The sequence below is a fragment of the Chionomys nivalis genome, chromosome 1, assembly GCF_950005125.1.
Source record: "Chionomys nivalis chromosome 1, mChiNiv1.1, whole genome shotgun sequence".
NCBI classification, from domain to species: domain Eukaryota; kingdom Metazoa; phylum Chordata; class Mammalia; order Rodentia; family Cricetidae; genus Chionomys; species Chionomys nivalis.
The window spans coordinates 102,687,662-102,713,286 of NC_080086.1; the positions used below are offsets into that span (position 1 = coordinate 102,687,662).

The 25,625-nt window shown below is 45.8% G+C and overlaps 1 protein-coding gene across 1 annotated transcript in view; it reads left to right on the forward strand.

Moving 5' to 3' along the window:
• The window catches only part of Nol10 (nucleolar protein 10), an 88,951-nt gene extending 63,545 nt beyond the window's left edge, over nt 1-25,406 (forward strand). Inside the window, exons 16-21 of the mRNA XM_057789265.1 lie at nt 131-229; nt 1,706-1,795; nt 9,590-9,766; nt 10,302-10,549; nt 20,630-20,732; nt 24,683-25,406. Coding sequence (XP_057645248.1) covers nt 131-229; nt 1,706-1,795; nt 9,590-9,766; nt 10,302-10,549; nt 20,630-20,732; nt 24,683-24,802 — 837 coding nt within the window. The 3' untranslated portion in view covers nt 24,803-25,406. The remainder of the gene's footprint in view (nt 1-130; nt 230-1,705; nt 1,796-9,589; nt 9,767-10,301; nt 10,550-20,629; nt 20,733-24,682) is intronic.
• Nucleotides 25,407-25,625: the final 219 nt, after the last annotated feature.

Below are 25,625 nucleotides of genomic sequence, written 5' to 3' on the forward strand. Positions count from 1 at the left end.
CTGCCTTATTTAAGCCTTCATAAAGCATACTTCTGCTCTGTGAGGGATCCACTTTCTTTGGTACAGTAGTTGTGGGACATAAATGCTACTCTATTAATTCTCTTTAATTTCATTCTTTTGTTCTGAAAAGGTAAAATTGATGGTAAATCCATTTGCTTATGAAGAATATAGGAAAGATAAAATTCGGCAGAAGATAGAAGAAACACGCGCACAGAGAGTACAATTAAAGGTAAAAATTCTGCTCAGCATTGAGCTTGCCAGAGGAAAATCGTTGAGAAGTCTGCCATCATGTCCATGGTTCTCCATCTTTTAGTTCACATCTTTTGCTTTCTTGGTGTACTTTGTTATGAGGGAAGGTGGTCAAGTGTTTGGGGAATAACATGTACATGATCTTAACCAAAGGCTAAGACACTAGGCAGTGATCTACAGCAACTGTTCTCAATGCACTAAGAACACCTGATGATGTTGCCAGAGATTTTCAGTTTGACAGACGTTAGAAATCCATTTGTCTCTGTTTCCTGGTGTGCTTGGTTCTCAGGTTCTCTGCATCCTGGGATGTCCAATACAGAGTCAGGAAACCAGCAGCATCTATTGTATTGATGAGAAGGATTTAGAATATACATAACTTTGTCCACCAGACATTAGAGCCCCAGAAAGGCAGAAACACTGAGGTCGGGGTAAGAGAGGTGCTAACTGCGGGAAGCACCTACCACTTTGGGTCTAGGCATTAAGAAAGATGTGGTCTAGTGAGGAGGACCCAGACTCCTAAGAAGGGGCTACAGGGTGGTTTCTACCTCTGCTGCTGGGACTACCTGCTGTTCCCATGGCAAAGAACTGCTATTGGGTGGTTCCAGCCAGACCATGTGCAGACAGGGAGGAGCTTCCAGTCTGCCTGTTCCTGCTTTCCTGGCTCTTTGGCATCCCGTCCATTGACTCAAATCACTTAGTGATAAAATGCTTACAACTGAACATTGGTTTAAAATATTCATACACTCACTCTCAGTAACAAAATACTTGTTCCATTATCCACAGTTGTTCAGAATTTATAATAGCAGAGAGAGATTACGAGTGTGTGTGTGTTTTAGCAGAGGAGGCGTGTACCTGCCAGAGTTGTATTTTACTTAGTACATTAAATGGAACGTGATGTGGAAGAGGACAGTGGGTAGCTCATTGCTTATCTGAGAGTCCTCAAGCTCCCATCTAGAATTTTCATTAAGAATTCAACCTTTACAGCACTTGGGAGGTAGAGGCAGGCTCTATGAGTTCGAGGCCAGCCTGGTCTACAGGAGCTGGTTCCAGGATAGGCTTCAAAGCTATAGAAAAACCCTGTCTCGAAAAAAACAAAACAAAAACAAAAAAAAAAGAGAATTCAACCTTTAGGGAGCAAGGAGCAATGCAGTGAACTTTTCAGAGGTTCCCACAACTGCGACAGAGGGCAGGGCAGGTGTCTGCGATTCCAAGGGACCCAGACTCCATGGCTAGCTTCCCAATGAGTTGGAGAGAGCACGCTCCCAGTAGCAGGCCGCTCACGGTTCTGTGCCATTTGGCCCACCTGCTGCTATTCCTTCCGTCACTCTTTCCTACTGTGGGATGATAAAGTAAGAAATAAGAGTGAGCCATCCATCGTTAGCTCACACACTCACAGAACTGCTAGTATTTAGTGCTGCATGTGTTTATCTCAGTGCATCTGTTCCCTCTTTACCAGAAACTGCCCAAAGTTAATAAAGAACTGGCACTTAAATTAATTGAAGAGGAGGAGGAGAAACAGAAGTCTACACTGAAAAAGAAAGTAAAGGTAAGATGTCCTAAGGCAGAGAAAGCATGAGTACGTTGCTTTGTATTTAATGGGTAATAATGTATATCTTTTTATTGTTGGGGTTCCCCTACCCTTGCTTTTGAGAGAAAATGTGCTTAGCGTGGAAAGTTTGGAAAATGGGGGTAGCGGGTGTCAAGTTGAAAGCTGCACCCTGTGATCTTAGTATTGGGAAGATTTCCTCAGTCCTTTTAAAGTTGCATGCCTTATTATCAGGAGTACCATGTATGCTGAAATCTTACCCTGGTTCTAGAAGATAGCAATGCTAGTTTCCCACATTGTTGAAAGTTCTCTGTATTTTAAATGGCTACATATTCTGTGTTCTAATTTACTTAATCTTTTGTTTCTAAATAGCTATTGCTTGTTTCTATTCTGATTGGGGTTTTGCTGTTGTCTCTGGGCCCTCAGTGGGGGGCCTCTGACCCGGTGTGGGCAGTGCTGGACACCCCAGCAGAAGTGCTGTATCAGCGTCACTCTCTGAACCCAGCACTCTTGGAAACTGATGGAGGAGTTAATTTCATTGGTTAAATAAAGAAACTGCCTTAGCCCTTTAATAGGACAAAAAATTAGGTAGGCGGAGTAGACAGAACAAAATGCTGGGAGAAAGAAACTGAGTCAGGCAGTCGCCATGATTCTCCCACTCCAGACAGACGCAGGTTAAGATCTTTCCTGGTAAGCCAGCTCGTGGTGCTACACAGAATATTAGAAATGGGTTAGATCAATATGTAAGAGCTAGCCAATAAGAGGCTGGAACTAATGGGCCAGGCAGTGTTTAAAAGAATACAGTTTCCGTGTAATTATTTCGTATAAAGCTAGCCGTGCGGGCGGCCAGGTGCCGAAAACACAGCCCTGCCGCTCATATTACAACAGGAAACACCAACCCTGTGTCCATGCATATTGTGGCCGGGGCGCCCCTCACTGGGCGCCGCTTCACTATCATGTTGGGGAGCAGGCACACGTGACTTCTTTAAGGTGACATCTTTCGGATGTACACCCCATGATGGCCTGGGCAGTTTCGCAGGGGCTCTAAAATGAGCGTGCAAATTTGAACCTCGTGATCTACATGGTTTTGTAGGATTTTCTGGGTCAAGAGTTTTTTAATTCTAGACAAAAGTGCTTTTTGTTTTTGACTTGGCATTATGGGAGGTCATGTGCTGCTACCTGCCTGCCTTTTCTGGGGTGATAGTAGACAGGGACCAGCCAGAAAAATCATAAAAGTAAGCACAGCCTTAATATTGTGCCAAGGTGGGGAGGTGTGCCTCTTTTTCCAAATTTCTAAGACTCTGGGTTCCTCCCTAGTCCTAGTTCCTCTCGTGCCCCCCCCACCCCCAGAAGGCATGCAGGACCTGGATGGTGGAGTAAAGGACCTGACCGTGTGGCTGTGGGCAGAGCTTTGGGGGCTTCCTAGGGGCTTTCTGTCTGGTTACTTATTCTTTGTCTCTGCTCTCCAACTAGGCAGCTGAATGTAAGCTACAGGTGCATGAGCCCCACTGTGCTCTCTGGTTTTTCTGCCTTCCTCAGAACCCAGGCTCTTCTTCGCAATTGTCTTGTGCACTGGTTGTGACTTAGATGTCCCCTCATCTTCACTGTTACCTGTACCATGTAAGGACAGGTAGGGACATCTCAGTGCTGTGGTTCTGTGGGAGTTCACACGCACTGTACCATTCTGCTGCCTTCTCTCCCTCAGCCTCCCCCAACAGCCTCTCCTCCTGGTCTAGTGCATCTTTAGGTAAATTATTTAAATCTTAGGAGCTCTTTTAAGGTAAAATACATAGATGGTTTCATGTTTCCGTTTCCATTACATGAATAATCAACCAATACTGAACAATGACTTAAGCTTACTCAAATTTACATCTTTGTGCTGTAGCTGTACACCTCCCTAATGTACACCAGTGTGTGTGACCATGTGTGTAACAGGGAGGAAATGTGTGGTTTCCGGCTCTGCTGGTATTCTCTCCCCGAGTGTCACATTGATCTTGTTGGCCAAGCCTGAGGACAATTAGCCTATGACCTTTTCAGTTCCACAATGTCATTTACAAGCCATGTGGAGTGGTCATTGTACTTTCCTGACCTGAAGCTCCTAGAAGAGAGTGAAACTAATTTAGATTGTAGATTGGGATATACTTTGTGCTCAGAGCCCTCGTCACAATGGTGTTATGGGGTACTTGGACTAAATTCAATTTTGCTGTTTTAAACATCATGGTATACAGCAGAGCCTGTGATGATAAAAATGCAGAAGTCTGCTCATCCCCCTGGGAGACAGTGTGGAGGACAGGGTCTTTGTGTGTGTGTTAATGCACTGAACTTTCTTGCATTCCTCAGGCTCAGTCCACACTGTTTTTTAGACAATGTCTCACTGGTGCCTGGGGCTCGTTGATTAGACTTTTCTCAGTTGCATCTAAATTCCTAACCAGTGGCAGTGTCCCTTTTCCTCTCCCAGCTCTGCTTGGTGCCTCCCTTCCCTCTGTCTGCTACATTTTCATCTTTTCCTCCCTGTTAATTAGCGACTCTGTGAAGTGAGTTTAGCCTTGGGATGTAAGCGAGAGTGGCCACACCGTATGCCTCTGGGCTGTGTAAGCTGGTGACCATGAGGCCCATCTCTGAAAGGATTGACAGAAGCACATGATGGCCCCTGGTCCTGAGCCTGGCTCATATTCACATAGGAGTGGGAGTTTGTGGAAGTTCACACTTCATGCTACCACAGTGGAGTAATTTGAGAGGTCACTGAAATTTGAATCCTGTTGTTGGGGACCCAGTGTTGTTTAACTTAATCTGCAGGCTCCCTATGAGTAGATGTTTTGGAAGTCACTTCTACATAGGTCTTTTCCCTGTGTTCCCTCAGCGTTGACTCTTGCTCACACCTCTCCTGTGCTTCACAACCAGGACAGCATGTGTGCTCTTCAGACGCTATCTTAGGGTCTCATATTGGGCTTGTACTACTTGTGCTGATTCAGAGAGGGTGAAACTTAGGAAAAGGTGACCTTCTTCTGTCACCTGCACTGTCTCCTCCTGGCTCCTTATAGCTGGTCCTGTCTCTAAAGCTGCGTCACTGACCACCAAACTCTGCTAAGAAGGGAGCTCTGCTAGTAAAATGGGCCCAGATTTACTTTCTATTGACTCAAATCAGGCTCCATGGTCGGTGTTCAGTCTTATTATTGAAATGCAGGCATAATATATGGTCTAAAAATCTTTCCTTAGACACAAAGATTTAATTTGTCATCTAATGGTTTTAGATTCAAACCAGATTGCTCACAAATTAAGAGAAGAATTCCTACTCCCCCCCCACTCCCCAATCCCCCCACCCCCGTCAGTAGAGCATGCTTGGAAGAGTTACAGGTTACTGAGCACCATTAGTCTCCTGTGAGTGGGACTCTCCAGCACCTTCAGAGCACCGCTGCCTCCTGACAGAAAGTGACCTCTGTCCTGGCTGTTCCCAGTTCCTGCTCCCACTGATAGTGTAATCGGGTCTAGTAAGCTGTTTACCCTATAGTCAGTCGATGCTGAGCGGGAAGCTGCTGGAACTTAGAACTTGCTGGTGTAATTATGATTACCTTTCAACAAACACAAAATTGAGCTTCCCAAATGCACAGGCAGCTTTGAGACATATAGGCCCGTGCCCCTTTGACTTTTAAGAGTCCAAGTGAGTAGGGCCATTTTTCCCACAGCATCATCTTCTACATACCAACTTCCCTCTACAGCTGCAGTCTGTGTGAGTGCGTTGTTCCTGGGTTCTGTGCTTGAGAGAGGCTGTGTGCGGGGCACCACAGGAGGGGTGTCTTAGCCCCGGGACTCAGTAAGCACCCTTAAGGCTCTTGGAACAAAATATAATTATGTGCAAACATACTGGGTTATATCAGATAGTTTTAATATTAGAATTTTATCACTTAAAGTTTGTCTAGTTGTCAATTACAATGTTTGTGTTTCTCTTAAATTACAGTAATATGAACACTTAAAATTAGATGTTGCTGTAGGGCCTGTGGGAGGGTTGTCCATCAGACCTCGTCTTCTCCTCCTGCCTTGTTTGTGCTTCTCTGGGGCTCCCACAGAAATACTTCCGCCTTTGTAGCTCATTATTTTGGTACAGAATTCTCCTGATGTTGCCTTTCATGCTGGCTCTTGACTTTTTCCTTCCCACTGAAGCTGGCAGTAACTTCGGTTAAGTCAGAATTGGGCATTCACAGTGTTGAAACTATGTAAATGCTGTTTGTAGCCGAGTCACTTCTCATGACTTTGATTTTCCCCGGAGTTAGGAATCGTTCTGTGTAGCACAAGTCTGGACCTTGTGGCAAGAGTCTTTGTGGATCAGATGTGTCTGTGCGTTCCTTAACACTTGCTTCTAAGACTTTGGGCTTGTGACCTTCAAATCTTGGGGTCCCTGTGCTGTTTCATGTCCTCCTCTATGCTGGACAAAGAATTGGAAGAACCCTGGGTTTCTGAAGGAATGCAATTTCCACCTAAATGCTTCCCGGTCTCCAGATGAGAGCCCAGTAAGGACTCATGAGCGTAAATACAAAATGCAGGTTCTTCAGCAGCCTCCCACTCATTGGCCTATGCTCTCCTAGCCATTGCCTAGAGGGGTTACCCCTGAGACGGGGAGGGGCCATATCCTAGCAATGCGCTCATGGCCAACATGCCTCACTGGATGCACTTCCAGCTTGTAGTCTGGCCCAGATAGATTGCTGTCTGCTTGCTGAGTCACTCAGCCGAGAAACTTAGGTCTTTAGTGTTGGGGAAATTCTCTTGGTGGGGGAGGGGGGAATTGTTATTTTCTGCCATGGTCTTGGTTATTGTTCATAGTTGGGGTGGGGAACTAGAGAGCTGCAGGAAAATACAGAGGTAGGGACAAGCTGAGGTGTTTGGTAGGAGACTCACATCAGCAGCTCTGCTGCTGCTGGAAGGGAAGGGAGGCCCTGGTGTCACCTGCAGGCTGGAAGAGCAGCCACCTCCACCTGGCATGCTGCCTCATTTCCTCTCCTGTTCCCACACTCTTCCCTCTCTCACAGTGCTGCCCATCTCACTAGACCCTGCCACCTTCTCTGGGCTAGAGCTGGGGCTAAAGAGCCAGTGTTCTGAGTATGTTTCTATATTGGGACAAGGTAATAGCAAGTGTCTGCTCAGATCCACAAATGTGGTTCTCTGAACTGAACACCGCTTTCATATGTATTCCACCAAATACTAACGCAGTGTTGAGTGTGAGTGAGTGTGTGTGTGAGTGTGTGTGTGTGCATGTGTGAGGTGTGTAAGCACATGTTTCTGTCGTATTCTTTTTTTTTCTTTTAAGTCAGATGTGAAAACAAGCATTTAGACAAGCAAAAATACCCAAGGGAAATATAGCTGGGCAAAGGGGTTTTTATTTTATAATCATTCATCTAAAGTACATTTGTCTTTAGGCAGAATAATTTATTTGTTGTAAATTAAGGGGGAAAATCTTTAAAATACCAGCAACATGTACTATTTAACAGTCTGTTATTTTAAATATAATAACTGGTAAATACAGCAAGGTATTAAATTTTTTCCTTTTTTTTAACCTAAAGTTGGGCACATAACTATTGACCTGAAATATTGGTAAATCACCAGTACCACCTTTCCCATATTTACAGGTGACTCTAAAATTTACCTGGTGTCCCCTCCTGTCTCCTGTGTCCTTTTGTGAGTTATTGCTCCCAAGATACCTAATGGTATCATTAAGAATGTGGATGATACCTATGCCATACTCAGTCTTTAATGAACATATTTCTTGCCCTTTGTGCTGGTCCACACCATTTATCCTGATGCCCTAATGATGGCTCCAAACTCGTCCTTCTCAGTGGTCTACCCACTCAGGCTTGACAGCTAAGAGCTGTTTCCAGCCCCTTGTTTAATTCTTAGTTCATCTCATCCAACTACCTTTCAGTTCTGTAGAAATATATCTCACATCCTTCATACATCTGCACACCCTTCATACATCTGCACGTCCTTCATACATCTGCACGTCCTTCATACACCTCCACGTCCTTCATACACCTCCACGTCCTTCATACATCTGCACGTCCTTCATACACCTCCACGTCCTTCATACACCTCCACGTCCTTCATACATCTGCACGTCCTTCATACACCTCCACGTCCTTCATACACCTCCACGTCCTTCATACATCTGCACGTCCTTCATACACCTCCACGTCCTTCATACACCTCCACGTCCTTCATACATCTGCACGTCCTTCATACATCTGCATGTCCTTCATACATCTGCACGTCCTTCATACGCCTCCACGTCCTTCATACATCTGCACGTCCTTCATACACCTCCACGTCCTTCATCTGCACATCCTTCATACATCTGCACGTCCTTCATACATCTCCACGTCCTTCATACATCTGCACACCCTTCATACATATCCACGTTCTTCATACATCTCCACGTCCTTCATTCATCTCCACGTCTTTCATACAACTCCACGTCCTTCATACATCTCCACGTCCTTCATACATCTGCGCATCCTTCATACAGCTGCACATCCTTCTTATATCTGCACGTTCTTCATACATCTTTATATCCTTCATCACCTTTGAACATCCTTCTTACATCTGAGCATCCTTCATACATCCGCATGCTTTTTCTATGGTGCCTTGTAGCAAACACATTGTGGTTTTTTTCTCCCCTTTGAAGTTGGGTTCAGGAACTGGAGCTTTTCTTTCCTTGATCTATTTTAGAAATGATGTTTACTCAAGGAAGACTTTTAAACTTAGTGTCTCTTGGAATTTTAGTTAATAGCTTATCAATTCAGAGTTTTGTATAAGTAATAAATGGGTCATACTCCCCCATGTCTTGTGATTTGCCGTGTTTTTATGTAGCTCTGCCACACAAATGCAGCATTCAGAACAGAGGTAGAGCATCAGACGGTAAAATAAAGTCTGTTCTGTCAAGCGAGAGCCATCACAGGCAAGCTGGCCTGTCCTAGCTCTGTCCTAGGCTGTCACTCTGATTTATAATCATCCCTCCAGCTTCCAGGCCATGAGTGTAAGAATACCATCATATGTGACATGAGCACAGCCTGCCATCTGTGTTGTGTATTTATTGTACATGTTAGGAAGCTTGCTATTTAAAATGCTACAAATAAAAAGGAATTTAATGTCAGCTCTGAGCTATGCAAATGAACCTGAACAGACAAAGCTTTATTATGTAGTGATATTTCTGTGTCCTGTAAGACTAAGTCATGGTCCAAAGAGGGAAACATTAACTTTTCCTTAGACTGCTTGGAAGTGTCTCAGCTTCCAGGTAACAGGCGAAGTCAATGAACTGCTATGCCAGCTCCCCCTGCACATCCACACTGACAACTCAAACTCCTTCTGTGTGGACCATGAGATTGGGAAGCTTCCTTATTTTAGTTTAATATGGTAGCTGTGCTTTAAAAACCATATCCTTATGTATTTCCTTGAGAAATGTTGGGTTGTTTGTGTTTGCTTTGTACTAGAAATATCAACTGAAGAATCTTCTTCCCTCTATAGTAAGCATAAAATTAGCTGAAAAGGTTCATTCTTTGATCACTCTGTGTAATGCCCAGGAATTATCAATCAAGTGCTAAGTATATCAATAGAATTTGTTTCATTGGTGGGAAGTAAAACCTAGAATCAATTAGGAAGTTCTGGAAACCAGTTCTAAAGAAAATCTGGACATTTGATGATGTTAGTAGTCTCATGTGGCTGGTTGGTTTATAATGGAGAAGTGTGTACAGCTGCTTTCTGATGAGTTTACTCAGGCACCCACTTAACCTGGTCCTGTTTCTCCTGCAGAGCCTCCCGAATATCCTCACAGACGACCGATTTAAAGTTATGTTTGAGAACCCCGACTTCCAGGTGGATGAAGAGAGTGAGGAGTTCCGGCTTCTCAACCCGCTTGTCTCGAGGATCAGTGAGAAGAGGAAGAAGCAGCTGAGGATGTTGGAGCAGCAAGAGCTTCAAGCTAAGAACGTAAAGCACGCCTGTCACTTAGCTGGGGTGGCTTCTTGTTGTGTGCCTGTCTTAGAGACCGTTAGTTCCGCCCTGTACATGCTGCTGTGTCACATAGGACACCTGGGCTGCAAGTCTACATCGACTACAAGACTACAATCACCCATACCTCGCCTTCTCTCCTGACCCCCTTCCCCTGTTAGTCCCTTTGTTCACTGACAGGTGCACTCTACTCTCATGTCGTCATATGAACTTACATGATTCTCTGTTTACACAAAATCTAAGAACCTCACATGACATTTCACAAAGACAGATATTGTATGTTAACTGTTTCTTTAACCTGCAGTTTTCTGTGAATTACAAAGCCTTTGATTGTACATAAGAGGTAATTAGTTGTGTACTAATTGCTTGACATTCACCCTGGAGTCTGTCTTATTAATTAAAGGCATTTCTTCTGATGTGCTGTGAGCAGCTGCCATGGACTCTAATGGGCCGCTGCCTCTGATGAGCCGTGTTTGGCTGTGGGAAGAGCTCTTCATGCTGTTTTTAATTTCAGGAAGAGGAGGAAGAGCCGGAAGGAAGGCCGAGCGATGCAGAAAGTTCGGAGAGTTCAGATGATGAAAAGGCCTGGGTAGAGGAAGTCAGGAAGCAGCGCAGACTCCTACAGCAGGAGGAGAGAGTGAAGCGGCAGGAGCAGCTGAGGGAAGACCAGCAGACAGTGCTGAAGCCCCAGTTCTATGAGATCAAAGCGGGAGAGGAGTTCAGAAGCTTCAGGGAGTCTGCCACCAAGCAGAAGCTGATGAAGTGAGTACTGCCGTGGAGTACCAGCCGTGCTCCCCTCCTTGTGCACCACCCCAGAGATGGCACCTGTCCTCTCTAGGGGGTGGGTACCAGAGGACAGTGTGGGGAGCCTGCACCCCAACCCTGGCAAGAAACTCACTGGTAAAGCCACTGGGGGAGCCTGCACCCCAACCCTGGCAAGAAACTCACTGGTAAAGCCACTGGGCCCTATCTGCCTGTTAAACCACTTTTTGGAGTTTTCATATATTACATATGTAAGAACACTTTTAACCTTCAAATACCACACTCTTAATCCCCGTGTTTTCCACTGGGCTCCCCAACCTATAGTCAGTTGCCTTGTTCCATGCCCTGGAGGTCAGACAGTAGCAGCAGAGGCTACTTAACAAAAAGTAATGTCTTATTAGTTTGCTTTGAGACAGTTTTGTAATGAAGCCCAGGATGGCCTCAAACTTGCCATTCTCCTGTCTCCACTTGCTTTTGAGTCCTGGAATGATAGGCTAACAGAAATTTGTTTTGTTGTTTGTTTTGTTTTGTTTTGTTTTTTGACAATTCCTCTGTGTAGCATTGGCTGTCCTGGAACTCTCTGTAAACCAAGCTGACCTCAAATCCACAGATCCAGCTGCCTCCCAAGTGCTGGGATTAAGGGCATGCACCACCACCATCCGGCCAGAAATTATTTTTAGCACCTTGATCAAGGGCTGGGGGATTCCTCATTGGTAAAGTATTCACTGTTCCAATGTGAGGGTCTGAATTTGATTCCCAGTTCCCACACAAAAGAGTGCCTGGGAACAGACTGATCCCTGGGGCTTGGCCAGTCAGTCTACCCGTATCTGCACACCTAAGTTCAGTAAGAGATCATGTCTCATAAAGATAAAGTGGAAGCCAGGTATAATGGTGCACACCTTTAATTCCTATTGGGATTAAAGGAGGCAGAAGCAGGAGGGTTACAAATTCAAGGCTAACCTGGGCTCATAGTAAGTTCCAGGATAGCCAAGTCTATATGGAGAGACCTTGTCTCAAATAATTTATTAATTAATCTTAAAAAGTAAAGTGGAGAGTGATTGAAGGTACTCACCTTTAGCTACCATTCTCTGCATAACATGTACATACATGTATGTGTGCATTTACATACACATATAGGCAAATATACCTAACACATGTAAGGGTCTTGGTCATGTTTACCCTATCTCAGTTATCTGATTATTGGAAATTTACTCAGAAATTTGCTAGAACTTTTAAGCCCTTTGCAACTGAATGGAAAGATGCAGAGACAGAGAGGTGACTGCCAGAGCTTGTGCGAGAGAGGATGGGAGTTTGTGTTCAGTGGGTTCAGAGTTTCAGTGTGGGAAAATGCTGTTGCTTGTCAAGGCTGTGCAACAATGGGAATATGCTTGATGCTTCCAGGCTGTCTACCTTAAATGGCTTAGATGGTTTTATGGCACAAATATTGACCATAATGTAAAAATATCAACCCTCAGAAAGTTGTGTTGTTTTGGACTATTTTCACTTGTCAAGTAGCAAGTGATGATTCTTCTGTTTGAGGCTCTGTAAGCAAAGCACTGTAGCATGAATAATAAAAACCCAGAGACAGATATTGGGGTTCAAGCTGTAAGACCAGAGAAGCAAAGCAGCCAAGCTGCTAGAGAACTCTTCTTTTTCTGAAATCTCAGACTGTAAAGAGAGCGAGTTCCTGTCTCATCCTGCTTTATATTCCTCTCTGTTACTGGGATTAAAGGCATGCACCACCACCACCCAGCCTCTATGGCTAACTCATGTGGCTGCTGGGATTGCAGGTGTGTGCCGCCACTGCCTGGCTGTATGACTGACTAGTGTGACTAGCTTTCCACTCTGATCTTCAGGCCTTTATTTATTAAAACACAAAGCATCACTGTAGAGCATTGAGATAACGGTTGGGCACTCTAAGTGGTCTTTGAGGTGTCCTGAGGAAAGAGCTGGGATATCCTTGGGAGCAGCTATGAGGCCAAAGAGGAGCCAGGGTAGTCAGGTAGAGCCAGCACCATGTCCCATCCCTTGAGGTTCCCTAGCACCCAGTGCTGCTTCTGGGGTTCAGGCATGCCTTTCTCATTTTCATGCATCAACCGCTCATGTAACACATGCCTGGAACTGCAAATGGTGAGTGGCTCCTAACACTTAGAATCTAGAAGCACATGTGTCTTGTTCTAATTAGTCAAAGGTGTGTTATGGAATAAAGAAGCTAGTGATACTACACATGCCTGTGCAAGCAAGTGTGCATGTGCACACACACATACATCATAGAGTTTTGTTTTGAGGGACTGCTGTTTGTTTGGTTTGGTGTTTTAGAGACAGTGTCTCACTCTACAGAGAGCCCAAGCTGACTTGGGTTCTCTTCCATAGCCCAGGCTAGACTACATTTTCGGTTACTTATAAGTGGAATTGCAGTCATATTGCTGTTCTCTGCTTAGCCTTTGAGAAGTGCTGAGCCACTTTGCAGGGCCGGTGCATCCTAACTTGGTTTGTCCAGGTGTCACTCTTAGGCCTTGTGTTGGGACAGACTGTGCGTGGAAGCTTCTGCAGGCTGCATGTGCATGTCTTTGTTAGATTTTCCGATGTGTTTGTCTTCTTCACATGCTCTCAGCTGGACCAGAACAGGCCCAGGGCTGACTGTCAGTTACCCCTTCAGAGAATACTCAAAAAAACTCATTTCCCTGATAACCACTGTTAGGAAACCAGAGTGGTTTTTTTCAGGGAAACCATTGGAATTAGACCACACTTGAGGGTGGAGGTGTGACTAAGCTCACTGACATATCTTCCTGTGGGCTGGAACTGGATATTAATGTAAAAAACAAACAGGATAAAAATTTATATTTAGGGGCTGAAGAGATGGCTCAGAGCATGTAACATGTTGTTTTTGCAGTAGATGGGGCCCAGTTCCCAGCACCAACATGGTAGTTCAGAACCATCTGAAATGCCAGTTCCAGGAATCTGATGCTGTCTTCTGACCACTACGGAACCAGGCCTGCACGTGGTTTGATGTATGTGAAACAATCAAACACATAAAACACATTTCTTTAATTTTTAAAGGATTTTTTTAAGTTCTTATTTAGTGGAGCTGGAGAAATGGCTTTGTGATTGAGAGCGCTTGCTTCTTTCAGAGGACCTGAGTTCGTTTCCAGCACTGACATCAGAGGCTCACAACCACGTGTAACTCCAGCTCTGGGAAATCTGAGTCCCTCTTCCGGCCCCTCTGGATATCCCCACACAGAGCACACACTCATGAAGATTACACACATCATTTTTTTTTTTTTTAATTTAAGAATGGGGCTGGAGAGATGGCTCAGAGGTTAAGAGCTCTGATTGTTCTTCCAGAGGTCCCAAGTTCAATTCCAAGCAACCACATGGTGGCTCACAACCATCTATAACAAGATTTGGTGCCCTCTTCTGATGTGTGGGCATACATGCCAGAACACTGTCTACATAATAAATAAATAAATCTAAAAAAAAAAAAAAAAAGAAGAAACAGTAGATCTGGTGAGGTGGTTCTGTGGTAAAGACACTTGCTGACGACATGAATTTGATCCCACATCTCACATAGTGGAACAAAAAAACTGGCTACTATAAGTTGTTTGGCTATCACATATGCTCCCTCTCTGCACACAAAATAAGTGAAGTATAGTGAACTAATTTTTTAAAGATAAATAAGCAATAGCTGAATAAACCCTCTGTAGTAAAACACTTAGTGAGTTAAACATTCACTTTGAAAAGAACTGGGGGAGTTACCTTTCTTCCGTAAGCCTGAAAAGTCCTGCTACTTAGGGAACTAATCCAGTAGAGTGTGCTAGCATTGGCAAAGGCCGCTTGTTGAATGCTAGTCTTGACTGGATTATTGTAGCAAATCCTGACCTTGCAGATCTTAATAATATTTAAGCATTGAGCCATTATCCTTCAGAGAGCTGAAGTGACTCCTTATGTTTACTGTGTGAGTCACCACAAGGCAGTCAGAATGGGATGTGTCCTATTTAACTATTCACTTGGACTCACCCAGCTTGAAAATCATTGTGACAGAAAGTAAATGCAGTCAGTAGTAAGCAGGGTTTAGATAAATGCATGTGTCTATCAACACAGATTTTCATGCCTTGCATGTTGCTAAATGTATTTGTGACTTATTCACCCACTTATCAAGTTCCCCACCCACCATTCATTCATCAAACATCCGAGGAGTGCCTGGTGTGAGCTAAGACCCTCCTAGACCCTGAGGACAGGAAGGAAGGACACGAAGGACACATGCCTGTGTTGCTCTTATCCTAGCAGATATCCTCTGAGTCAGAGAGGTGTGGGAGAGGGACAGAAGAAAGAGAGGGCTTAATTTAGGGAAAATTCAAGAAAGTCTTTGTGAGAGTCATGTTGGAACTGGTCTTTTGAAAGCTGAGCACTCAGTGGGGTAGGGGCAGGTCCCGCCAGGTCCATGGAAAGCCATAGAGCACTGTCCAGCTGAGATTAATAGCAAATCTGTCGCAGTCTCTCCCTCAATAACATGAACACTTGTATAATAACAATACTGCACGTTTGTGGTAGAGTCAAATCACAGACGTGTAGGAGTCCCTATCTAGAAACCCACAGCACAATACCTCAGCTCTAGAACAGTGGTGTGGGAGAGTCTGGACTCCAGAGGAACCACTCAGTCAGTCAGATCTCAGGAGAAATTGAGCCTAAGCTGCAAGGCAAGAGGAGCTGACCGACTCAGAGCCATGTTATTACCTAAAAGACGATTGACGGTGGGCGAGATGGACACCAACCACAGCACTGGCAACTGACTTGACTCCAAAAGCAGAATGGAACAGTCGAGGGTGCCATTGAAGTGGCCAGCATGTTGCATGTTCCCTGTGAAGTGGTGCAGATGTAACACTCCAAGTGTGGAGCTGGGTTCTCAGCATATGAACTCTACAGAGTCTGTCCTCTTGGTGGCGTTCAGTGGGCAGATGGAGACTTTCTGGGTCTGGATGGACTGAGTAATGCTGAGCAGGTCAGAAACATATTTTAAACAGGCTAGTTGATCCAAGAGTTCTGGCAGTAAAAGGTGTCACAGTCAGTAGATGGGGACAGTCTTTTAGGCTTGAGGGGGTGTATGTTACAGGCAGGGAAACTCAACCTCAGGAAGTGGGTAATAGCAGTGAGAGAAGAGAGCTGGTTGACAGTGGGTTTAGTAAGGAAGCAGGTAGCAGTGGGGCAGGGCCAAGTCAAGATACTAGCTCACAAGGGCAGGTGTGCATGCCTCCTCAGCTGAGAGAGTAGAAAGATGTGAACCGTGCTTGCTGGCCTCAGTGGGGTATAGGAACATAGGCTCTCTTGGGTGTATGGGGCAGTGGAGACCTGCAGGACATGACATGGAGGAACAGAAGCCAAATGGAGTCCTTAGGTAAATGCTGGGTGTGCCGTACTCTTCTGGTCTATCGTGTAAAAGTGTTTATCTTTGAATTGGAACTCTTGGGTAGGTTCTGGGAATTTACAGATTTCTAAAGTAGTTCCTGCCTTTGAGGACCTCGTCGGCAATAGGTAGTTCAGTAGATCTTAGTGAGTCTTGTCATGGTGGCCTCACTGTCCCTCTGTGGCCAGCTTCCCCCACTGACAGTGAAGGAGAGTTGACTACAAATGGAACATTTAGAGTATCAAATTCTTTTCTTTTTCTCAGAAAAAGAAATTCCTGTGTGCTGGAATTCTTCCAGACATGTTCTACAAGATCCAGCTTTAGAAATCTAATTTTAACATTAGTTCCATACTTTAAGGACAGCGTGAAAGCACATGTCATACATGAGCATGAACTGCAACCCAAAGAGTGCGCCTACCAGCTGGCACACAGCCTACTTCCGTGTGCTTATGAAGCAGCTTCCTCCTTCATGCACAGGTCACAGCAGTCACCCTCCTTCATGCACAGGTCACGTCACTCACCCTCCTTCATGCACAGGTCACGTCACTCACCCTCCTTCATGCACAGGTCACGTCACTCACCCTCCTTCATGCACAGGTCACGTCACTCACCCTCCTTCATGCACAGGTCACGTCACTCACCCTCCTTCATGCACAGGTCACGTCAGTCATCCTCCTTCATGCACAGGTCACAGCAGTCACCCTCCTTCACGCACAGGTCACGTCACTCACCCTCCTTCACGCACAGGTCACGTCACTCACCCTCCTTCATGCACAGGTCACGTCACTCACCCTCCTTCATGCACAGGTCACGTCACTCACCCTCCTTCATGCACAGGTCACGTCGTCAGTCATATTGCTTGGCTGGTTCTTTTAACAGTTAATCTTGGAGATTTTGCTTGTATCATAAGTCTACCTTGTGGCTGCATAGTAGTCTTTAGGATGGGTGTGTGGCTGTTTATGTAGCCTTTCCTCTTGGTGTGTGTCTTTAGGTTGTCCGCACCTTTCCGGTTTTCATGGCTATGAATATACTCATGCACAGGCATTTCTTCAGAATGTCTCAGTGGCACATGCTGGATCAAAAGCTGTTTGTGATACAGACACTGACAAGCTGTCCTCAGCAGAGTGGCTGCTTCCCCATATCAGCTGCAACCGTTGCGTGTGCTGAGAGGTGAGGCGTCACATTTTTGGCTGCTCGAATTGATTCCCTCCTTGGAGTCTTCGAAGCGCCGTTTGCAAGCTAGAAATATCTAGAGTTTATAGCCTTTTTGGAAAGGCAGAGATTTTTCAGTTATTTAATAGATTGACTTTTTATAGTGCATTTTGTGTGTTTGTATGAATTTATATGCACGTGTATGTGCAGATACCTGTGGGAGCTACAAGGTCCCCTGGAACTAGAGTTTTAGGTAGCTGTGAGCTGCCGATGTGGGTGCTGGGAATCAGACTCGGTTCCTCTGCAAGAACAGAAAATGCTCATAACTACTGAGCCCCCAAAGTTAGTTATTTAGGAATACCTAAAATTAAAATTTTAAAATACTAAAGTACTCTATATGTTTGGCTTCCATTTGCCGTGTAACTGCATTCTGTGCGTGTGCGGAGGAACACTCCTCCCCATTCTGTGTGTGCGCGGAGGAACACTCCTCCCCATTCTGTGCATGTGCGGAGGAACACTCCTCTCCATTCTGTGCGTGTGTGGAGGAACACTCCTCTCCATTCTGTGCGTGTGCGGAGGAACACTCCTCTCCATTGCCTTCTGCTCTTTGGCTTGCCAGCCCTGCAGAGGGACTTTTAAAAACCCGGTCGAGGAGTGATTTTTAATTAAATGTTGCTAATTAAAGAAATTATAAAGCATATGTGTGTATTTTAAACCTCAAAGAAGTAAGTCATTCTCCTTTCCTGGGGCAACTAATAAATAATCTCATTTGATTTTTTTCCCTTGTAGTTTATGCCCATTTTTCTTTTTTAATATTAAGGTATCCTTACTAATCATTTAGGCTCTTCCCTGAGAGGCCTCTGTGTGCTTCCCTGGGTGGCTGGGTAGTTGGGCTTCCCATCTTAACTCCTTGTCTTCTTTTAGCAGTCATCGTGGTTTTTCTTAACTTGTCCTGCTTACATTTTTTTGTGAAGTACACAATTGTACCAAATAGCAAGTGTCGTGTATCATCACCACCCCCACCCACACACACCCCAGACCTGAAACCCGGGGTGGGGAGAGACAAGGAGGGCCTGAGGTCAAAAAGGAAGTCAGTCCCTCCTCTACATCCTGTCCCAGGTGTTCTGCAGCTGTGTCTGTCCTTCATAGTCTCTGACCCGTCACACTCCAGCAGCAGACACTGACCTGCTGGGTGGCAGCCATGCTCAGCAAGCTGACGTTCAAAGGGAGGGAAGTCAAACTTGCTTTAATGTAGAAGTCTGCAACCATCCCCAGCTGTCTCTGATCTTCTGCCATGGCTCGTCCTAAAACTCAGCTTGCCTCTCCAAGCAGCCTAGACAGAACAAGTTTTTACAGGCACAGGAGAGAACATTGGGAGAAAAGCAGTTATCTGCCCTAGCATGGAGGAAGTTGGGGCATTCTTAAAAGAGTAGTAATTTCCCACAATTGACTTGAAGAGTCTTTTTACTTCCCAAATTAAGGTGTTCTGTGGCCCACTTTGTCTCTGTGGCTCCACAGTTGTTGGGAGTTCCTGGTGGCTTTGAAGCTCACCATGAGGAGCTGTAAAGAGAGCAGCTGTGAGCGGACTGAGGAGCCTGCCCAGGTGGACAGCATGCCACACTGCAGGCAGCTTGCACCTCACCTGAGTTACTTAAAAAATTGAACTAGATTTTCATTTCTTCAAGTCTGTCCTGGAGAAGCGTGTCACTGAGAACACTTGATGAACATGTCTCCTGCAGAGGTGTGCGTGTAAGTGTGGTCAGACACACACCTGAAACGCAGAACCCTCCCCTGGAACTCCAGCTTTAGACTGGATCCACATACGGCCTGGGGCAAGTCATTTAGCATCTACCTCCCTTTTGCCATCTATAAAGGATAAACACTTGTGTCTCAGGATTGTTGAAAGGATTAATTAGTTAGTCTGTAGAGAGCTTTGAAGATGAAGAGTGCTTTAAAAGTGCTTCTGAATAGCACTATCGCCTAGGAAAGAGCGCCATTCTCTGTTAACCACTTAGGCCTCAGACGGTAACGCCAGGGCGCTTAGCCCCTTACCCCAGTTATGAAGTGAGAGCAGTTTCTCATGGCGTGGACATCAGACGTCGGCTTCAAAGTCTCACAGGAACCTCACCATGTAGCAGCTCCCTCAGGAGCAGGGTTCCCATCCGAAATCAGCCACAGAGCTCATCCAGGGTAGAGAGGGCGGCTCACAGTCACCTTTTCTTTTTGTCGAGTTTTCGGTATCGACTTTAACTTAGAGGTCCGTGGGTGGGGGTCCTCGAGTAGGGAAGTTTTGTCTTGTGCCCTAGCTTGTTTTGAGGAGGAGGAAACAGAGTACAAAGGAAACTGTTTTCTTCCCTTCTGGTTCCCTCTTCTGTGCTGTGCTCTCCTGCTCTCCTCAGAGGGGTGAGTGTCTGCTGAAGCAGTCAGTGAACTGCACGGCATGTGTCTGGGTTTACTTCAGCTTTCTTCCTCTAAAACAAGTTTGGGGGTTTATGATAGAACATTCCAGTAGTTTGCAGGTAAGTTTTACATATCATTGCTGCTGCAGAATTTGAGTGTAATATTGGTCCTGGAGAGTGGGACATGGTGGTGCATGCCTGTAACCCCAAAACTAGGGAGACTGAGGCCAGATTGCTTAGAGTTCAAGGCTAGCTTGGACTGTCAAATAAAAGTCTCAGTATGGGTGCACACACACACTCACACCAGCACTGGAGATCACATGAAGGATTTTTAGAAGAAGATTTAGAAGAAAATTAATTACAGATCAGCCAATGGTTATAGAGATTCCAATTGTAAAAAGAGACTAGAACAGTTTAGAAAACCCGATCAAGAAGTGAATTGAGATTTAACTCTGGAATAAAATATATCAAAACCTTAAGATCCTAGCTGACGTTCTCAGTGAAAAGAAATCAGGTAGACTTTATCCCAAGTATTTCAGGACAGCCAGGGCTGTTAAATGGAGAAATCCTGTCTCGAAAAACCAAAAAAAGGAATTTCCCCGACGTGCCAATTGTTTCTGTTCCTAGACAGTATGAACAGGTGGATTTGTGTTCAAGTTGTCCATGTGAAAGATAGGGACTGCTTGAAGCTGAGGGAAGAGCAGCAGGTGTGTTACAGCAACCCTCTGTGACTGAGAACTGTTTGTAGGCAGTGACCAAGGGCCACATGTCCACCCACCCCGCTGGTTTACAGTGATTTAGAATCACCATCACTGCAGACCATCACAGGACACCGTGCGCCAGAAACATCGCTCCTGTTTCAGAAATATAATCCATACGTGCAGCCGTGGAGCTCTAGCCCTTGAGTAGCGGATTAACGGGTGTTTCTGCCGTTCGATGCTTTAGAGTGTGCTTATGGAGGGTGACAGTCTGAGGGCGGCCCACTCCTCTGGGCTCTGCCAGGCAGTGTTCCTGTTTACCATGTGCACAGAAGACTTTTCTTCACGCCATCAGTCCTGATTCACCCTTGTTCCAAGTAGTAAATCAAAGCATGTTAGTTAACGTGCCGTTCTTTTCACTCTCCTACAGCAAAACTCTTGAAGATCGCTTGAAACTCGAAGCAAAACATGGGACGTTGAATGTATCCGACACCACTGTTGGCAGCAAGCAGCTGACGTTTACACTCAAGAGGGTACGTTGTTTCCTGATGTTATTTTTTAATTCACACAGGAAAGTCGTGGGTATGTGTCTGGCTTCGGGACCACATTCCCAAGCTTCTCCCACTGAGGAAGACCTGTTCCCTACCCCAGTGATTTCCTGTAGCCCTAGGAGGAGTGGCTGGGAGTTTAGTGCTGTGAGCAAAGGGGAGCCTCACGCTGGAGGGTCCTGCTGTGACCTGCTGTTCTCTGGGTCTTTGTGGCCCCCGGCTGAGGAAGGGGATGAACACACCCAGTACTTACCTGGAAAGGACTAGGAAATGACCAGCTGTGGTGCCTCAGGTGATCCCTTCGGGCTCGCCCAAATACAGCCATTTCCCTGGGGACTTTCTCAGCCAGTGGCAATGTGTTACCAGTTGTCTTGAAGATTTGTTCTTAAACGAGGTGTCGTGATGATGCCTCTTGCACGTTGTGGGAGGGCTAAGTCGCTTCAGTATCTACCATCAGCTAATTAGAGAAACAACACGGTCTCTTTCTAGACTAAGTCATTGTCTCATTCCCAGTCTGTCCCCTCAACAAAGTCGCCCAGTAGAAAGGGTGACTGCAAGGGCAACCACAGCACCACCCGTGGCTCCTTTGCTGACCCGGCGTGCCACTCACATGCCGTAAAATTACATGCCCTGTTTTTTTGTTAAGTGTGCACTGTCAAAGGAGAAGCTGCTTCACAGGAGCACGCTCTAGCAGTGCGTTTTTGCAGCTTCCTGAAACTGTCAGTCTGTAGTTTACCAGACTGTTAAAGCTAAAACTACTTGATATGTTAGTTTTTTCTAAAACCAAATGAGCAGTTTGATTTGTGTTAACAAGGCTTATTGCTAGCTTGTCGTCTCTACTCTGTACATGTTAACAAGGCTTATTGTAGCTTATCATCTGTTCTATAAGCGGCAACTGTGTCTCTCCTCTGCCAGCAGGATCCGCTCTAGACACAGACCTGCAGTTTCTTTGTGGCTTTGTGCTGCTGATTGCAGGGCAGCGCTGCCCTTGTTCCTTCCCCATAGCCATGCGTAGCCCTGAGCCAGGGGGAGACAAGAAGCACCCCTGAGCCCACAAGCGGGGTTATCTGGTTAATTCTTTGAGTGAAGTTGGAAAACACAGACAGAAAAGGGCATGCACACTCATGCTATTCCCTCACTGTCTTTTCTTTCCATTTTCATGTTTTGGTAGTGTTTTTGGTGCTTAGTGTTGGTCCTCCAGGTGCATGCACATGCTAGACCACACTACAGCAGAACTGCATCCCCAGTGCTTTCTAGGATGTTCGCTAACCATCTCAGTCTAACCTGGCATCTCAGAGTGGGGGAAGATAGCCTCGTTGGAGAATGCTTGGTCCAGAGGCCCTGGCCATAGGCAGTGAGAGGATACAGTATTTCCCACCCCACCCCACCTGACACCACACCATACCACACCACACCACACTGAATTTTTAAATCAGTAGATACCATGTTGAATGTCACTTCGTAAATTTGCAGTAAAATGAAAAGATGAAAAGATACCCTAAAAATTGCTTGAAGTGACCTCAGAATCAAATGGATGCTTTGAGACTATTTGGGAGAATATACTTCATCAATTAGTGTTTGATTTGTGTGTTTTATTACTTGATTGGCATGCTCTTAATTATTAAGTATATCAGTGTTATATATTTAGAGAATCTGTATTTGTTTATAGAAGTTTCTTTCTATTCTGTTTATTATATGTGATACACTAAAGCAAAATCATGGAGTTGTCCAGTACGTCCAGACGCTTTCTGCAATGTCAGTAGAATTCACAAGGAGGCTGTGTGCACTAGCGTTCTGTGTGTGTTCTCGCACCTTCTCCGTGAGGCTCTGAGCTACAGCAGGGTAGTCAGGGCAGGAACTAGGAGACAGGAAAAGCTGACTTGGAAAAGAGCTAATTGCTCTATAAAGCCTGATGAGTGGGTGACACAGTGGCACGGTCTCTGGCGCAGCCTTGGGGAAGGAGGCTAATGATAGACCTCTGTGTGCGGGGAGCTTTGTCTGCAGACAATAGCGGCCTCTGCCCAGCTCCTCCTGCTGAGCTGTAACAGCAGGCCAACACTTCCAGAGAGACTCCAGAGGGCCCTTCCCTCACAGCTCCCAGCGTCCTGCCCTTCTGGACTCACCATATCATTTTCCAACAGTATCTAAAGAAATGAATTTTATAAGCCAGGCATGGTAGTGCATGTCTGTAACCCTAGTCCAGGCACCTGGGGCCTGAGGCAAGAAGATGAGTCTGAGGCTAGTGCAGGCTCCGTAGACACTGTCTCAGACTAGGAACGCGTTTTAGGGAGACTTGTTAATACATAACTGCAAAATGTTCTCCCCCTCTTCTGCCCCCGCCTCCAAATTCTTACCAGAACAAACCCAGAGCCTTGTTCGTCATAATCAAATAGCTGTGTCAACTCTGCTAGGGTCTCGATGTTGCAGTTTGGTCTGCAGGGCAAGTGCAGCCCCCAGGTTCTAAAGTCTCCCTGCGGTTGGTTGGTTCTTTCTGCCAAGGATATGGGCAGGGTAAATGACACACAGAATTAGCCCAAAGTAAGTGCTCCGGGAGGAGGAAGAGGTGTCTACACCTGTGGCAAGGCATCTAATCCGTGTTTTAGGAAGCAGAGGCCCATGCTGACATACACTTTTTATATATTTGTGTGTGTTTGTGTGCATGCACCATGTCATGCATGTTGAGGTCAGAGGGCAACATGTATAATCAGTTCTTTCCTCCCCCACGTGGGTCAAGGGGATCGAACTCAGGTCTTCAGGCTTGGTGGCAAGCACCTTTACCTACTGAACCACCTCTGCCACCTGATGTACTGTTTTTATTTTTAAAAAATGCATGCCAGCCATGACCAGAGGAGTGAACCAGGAGGATGTGGTTGCCTCACCATTTCCCACTCCCACTCAGTGAGGAAGGGAGCCTCAGGTAGAGCACTGGGCGGCTTCCCCGTTAAACTGGAGAGAATTCTGGGTGTGGCTTACTCTGAGAATGAACAGGAGATACTGATTTTCAAAAACAGACCTGGCGTGATGTTCAGAGACCCAGACAGAGAGCTCTGAGGATGTGGAAATGGCTCTCTCTGGTATTATCAGTTGTTCACCTTCCCTCACCTTCCCACACCCACTGTTTAAACTCAAGAGGGAAACACTGATTATGAAAGTTCCCAGTGCAGCAGGCGCTGGGGTCTGTGAGACCAGGCCTTGCCCTGTGCAGCCACTCTGCAGCCTCCCTACACCACTCCCTGCAGCACTGATCCGCTCCTCTGTCCAGCTGACCTGCTGCTGGGAGTAGGGGTGCTGCTGGGGAGCAAGTGTGCCTAGGAGCAATCCTACCTCTCAAGTAGGCAAATGAAGGTAAAGAACTCATGTGCAAACCATCCCCTCGTGGGCCCAGTGTGTCCTGAGCTGTGAACCTGGAGCCATCTGCCAAGTCTGGCAAGGGTTAAAAAGAGCAAGTCTGTTCTTTGCAGAGAGGGCTGGATTAATCTGTGCTCTCTCCCCAGCACTCACCCAAAAGCTTTGGAGCTAGTCCTAAGAAGTGAGTTAGTCAGGTTTGTGTCGTAACACATTTTGATAAAATAGGATTTTTCTGTTTGATTTTAAGTCTGTGTGAATGAAGTCACAGTTCTGCTGTGCAAGCTGAATGAGCTTGGGTTCTCTGGCCTTATAGAGCATCCAGCGGTCTCCTACTGTGTGTTTGGGCTGGTATATGGGTGTTTCTCCTCTTGCCCACAGATTCAGAATGTCTCCTTTTGACAGTGGAAATTGGGCTTTGTCCGTCCACTACCCCCAGCAGCCAGCACTTGGTGCTGAGCTGCACAGCATTGGTCCCAGGGCTCCATGCAGCTCTTTGCTACATCCCAAAGGTTTCCAGGTGACCGCTAGCCTTTTCTCTTTTCTTTTCTTTTCTTTTCTTTTCTTCTACGCACCCCACTTTCTTTTAGTCCGAACAGCAAAAGAAGCAACAGGAGGCAGAGAAACTACATCGCCAGGAGAGGAAAAAGCTGCGGAGGTCTGCTGGTCACCTGCACTCCAGACCCAGAAGAGGCCGACCCTTTCACTGACCAGGGAAGTCTGCCTGTGTGCAGCTAGGACATCACACACAGACGAGGGAACGCGGCAGTTAAACCTCCATGCAGATGAACGTGCCTGGTGATGATGGTCTGACCTGGCCTGAGCGGTTCCGGGTGCTGGGTGCTTTTTCTAAAGCAGGCATCATTTCTAATATTGGAAAGGTCTACATGAAATGAAAAGTTTCTCTGATAAAAACAAGAGGTTATTATTTTTACCATTACAATTATCTTGTAGGAAAGTCTTTTTTGTTTGGGTTTGGGTTTGGTTTTGGTTTTTTGAGACAGGGTTTCTCTCTATAGCTCTAGCTGTTCTGGAACTTGTTCTGTAGACCAGGCTGGCCTCAAACTCACAGAGATCCGCCTGCTGGTGTATCCTGAGTGCACCACCACTGCCCAGCTAGAATGTCCTTGTCCACAGTGTCTTCCCCTCCTCAGGACTGAGTCACACAGAACTCCCATTCCTATTTACGTGGTGTCGTCTGGTTGACCCTGTTCGTGTCCATGAGTTTATGTTGGCAGGTTTCCTTGCTGGCTTTTGTATTCCTCTGGTATACTTTTAAAGCTATTTTTATATCAAGAGTATAAATTAATGATAATAAATAATACATTGATGCTACTGGGCTGTTTGTTCTAACTTGTCACCAAACCCTGTAGTCATTTCCTAATGAGGTACTGCTTGAGACAAGCAAATGCTTAAAAAGGAGATACTTTCATTTGGACGACTTCCTTGAGGAGGGCTGGGGGAAATTTAAAAATTCACTTCAGCTTCCATAGTTTGGAGTTTCTTGTGTGTACAAGTGAACTGGGAACTGTA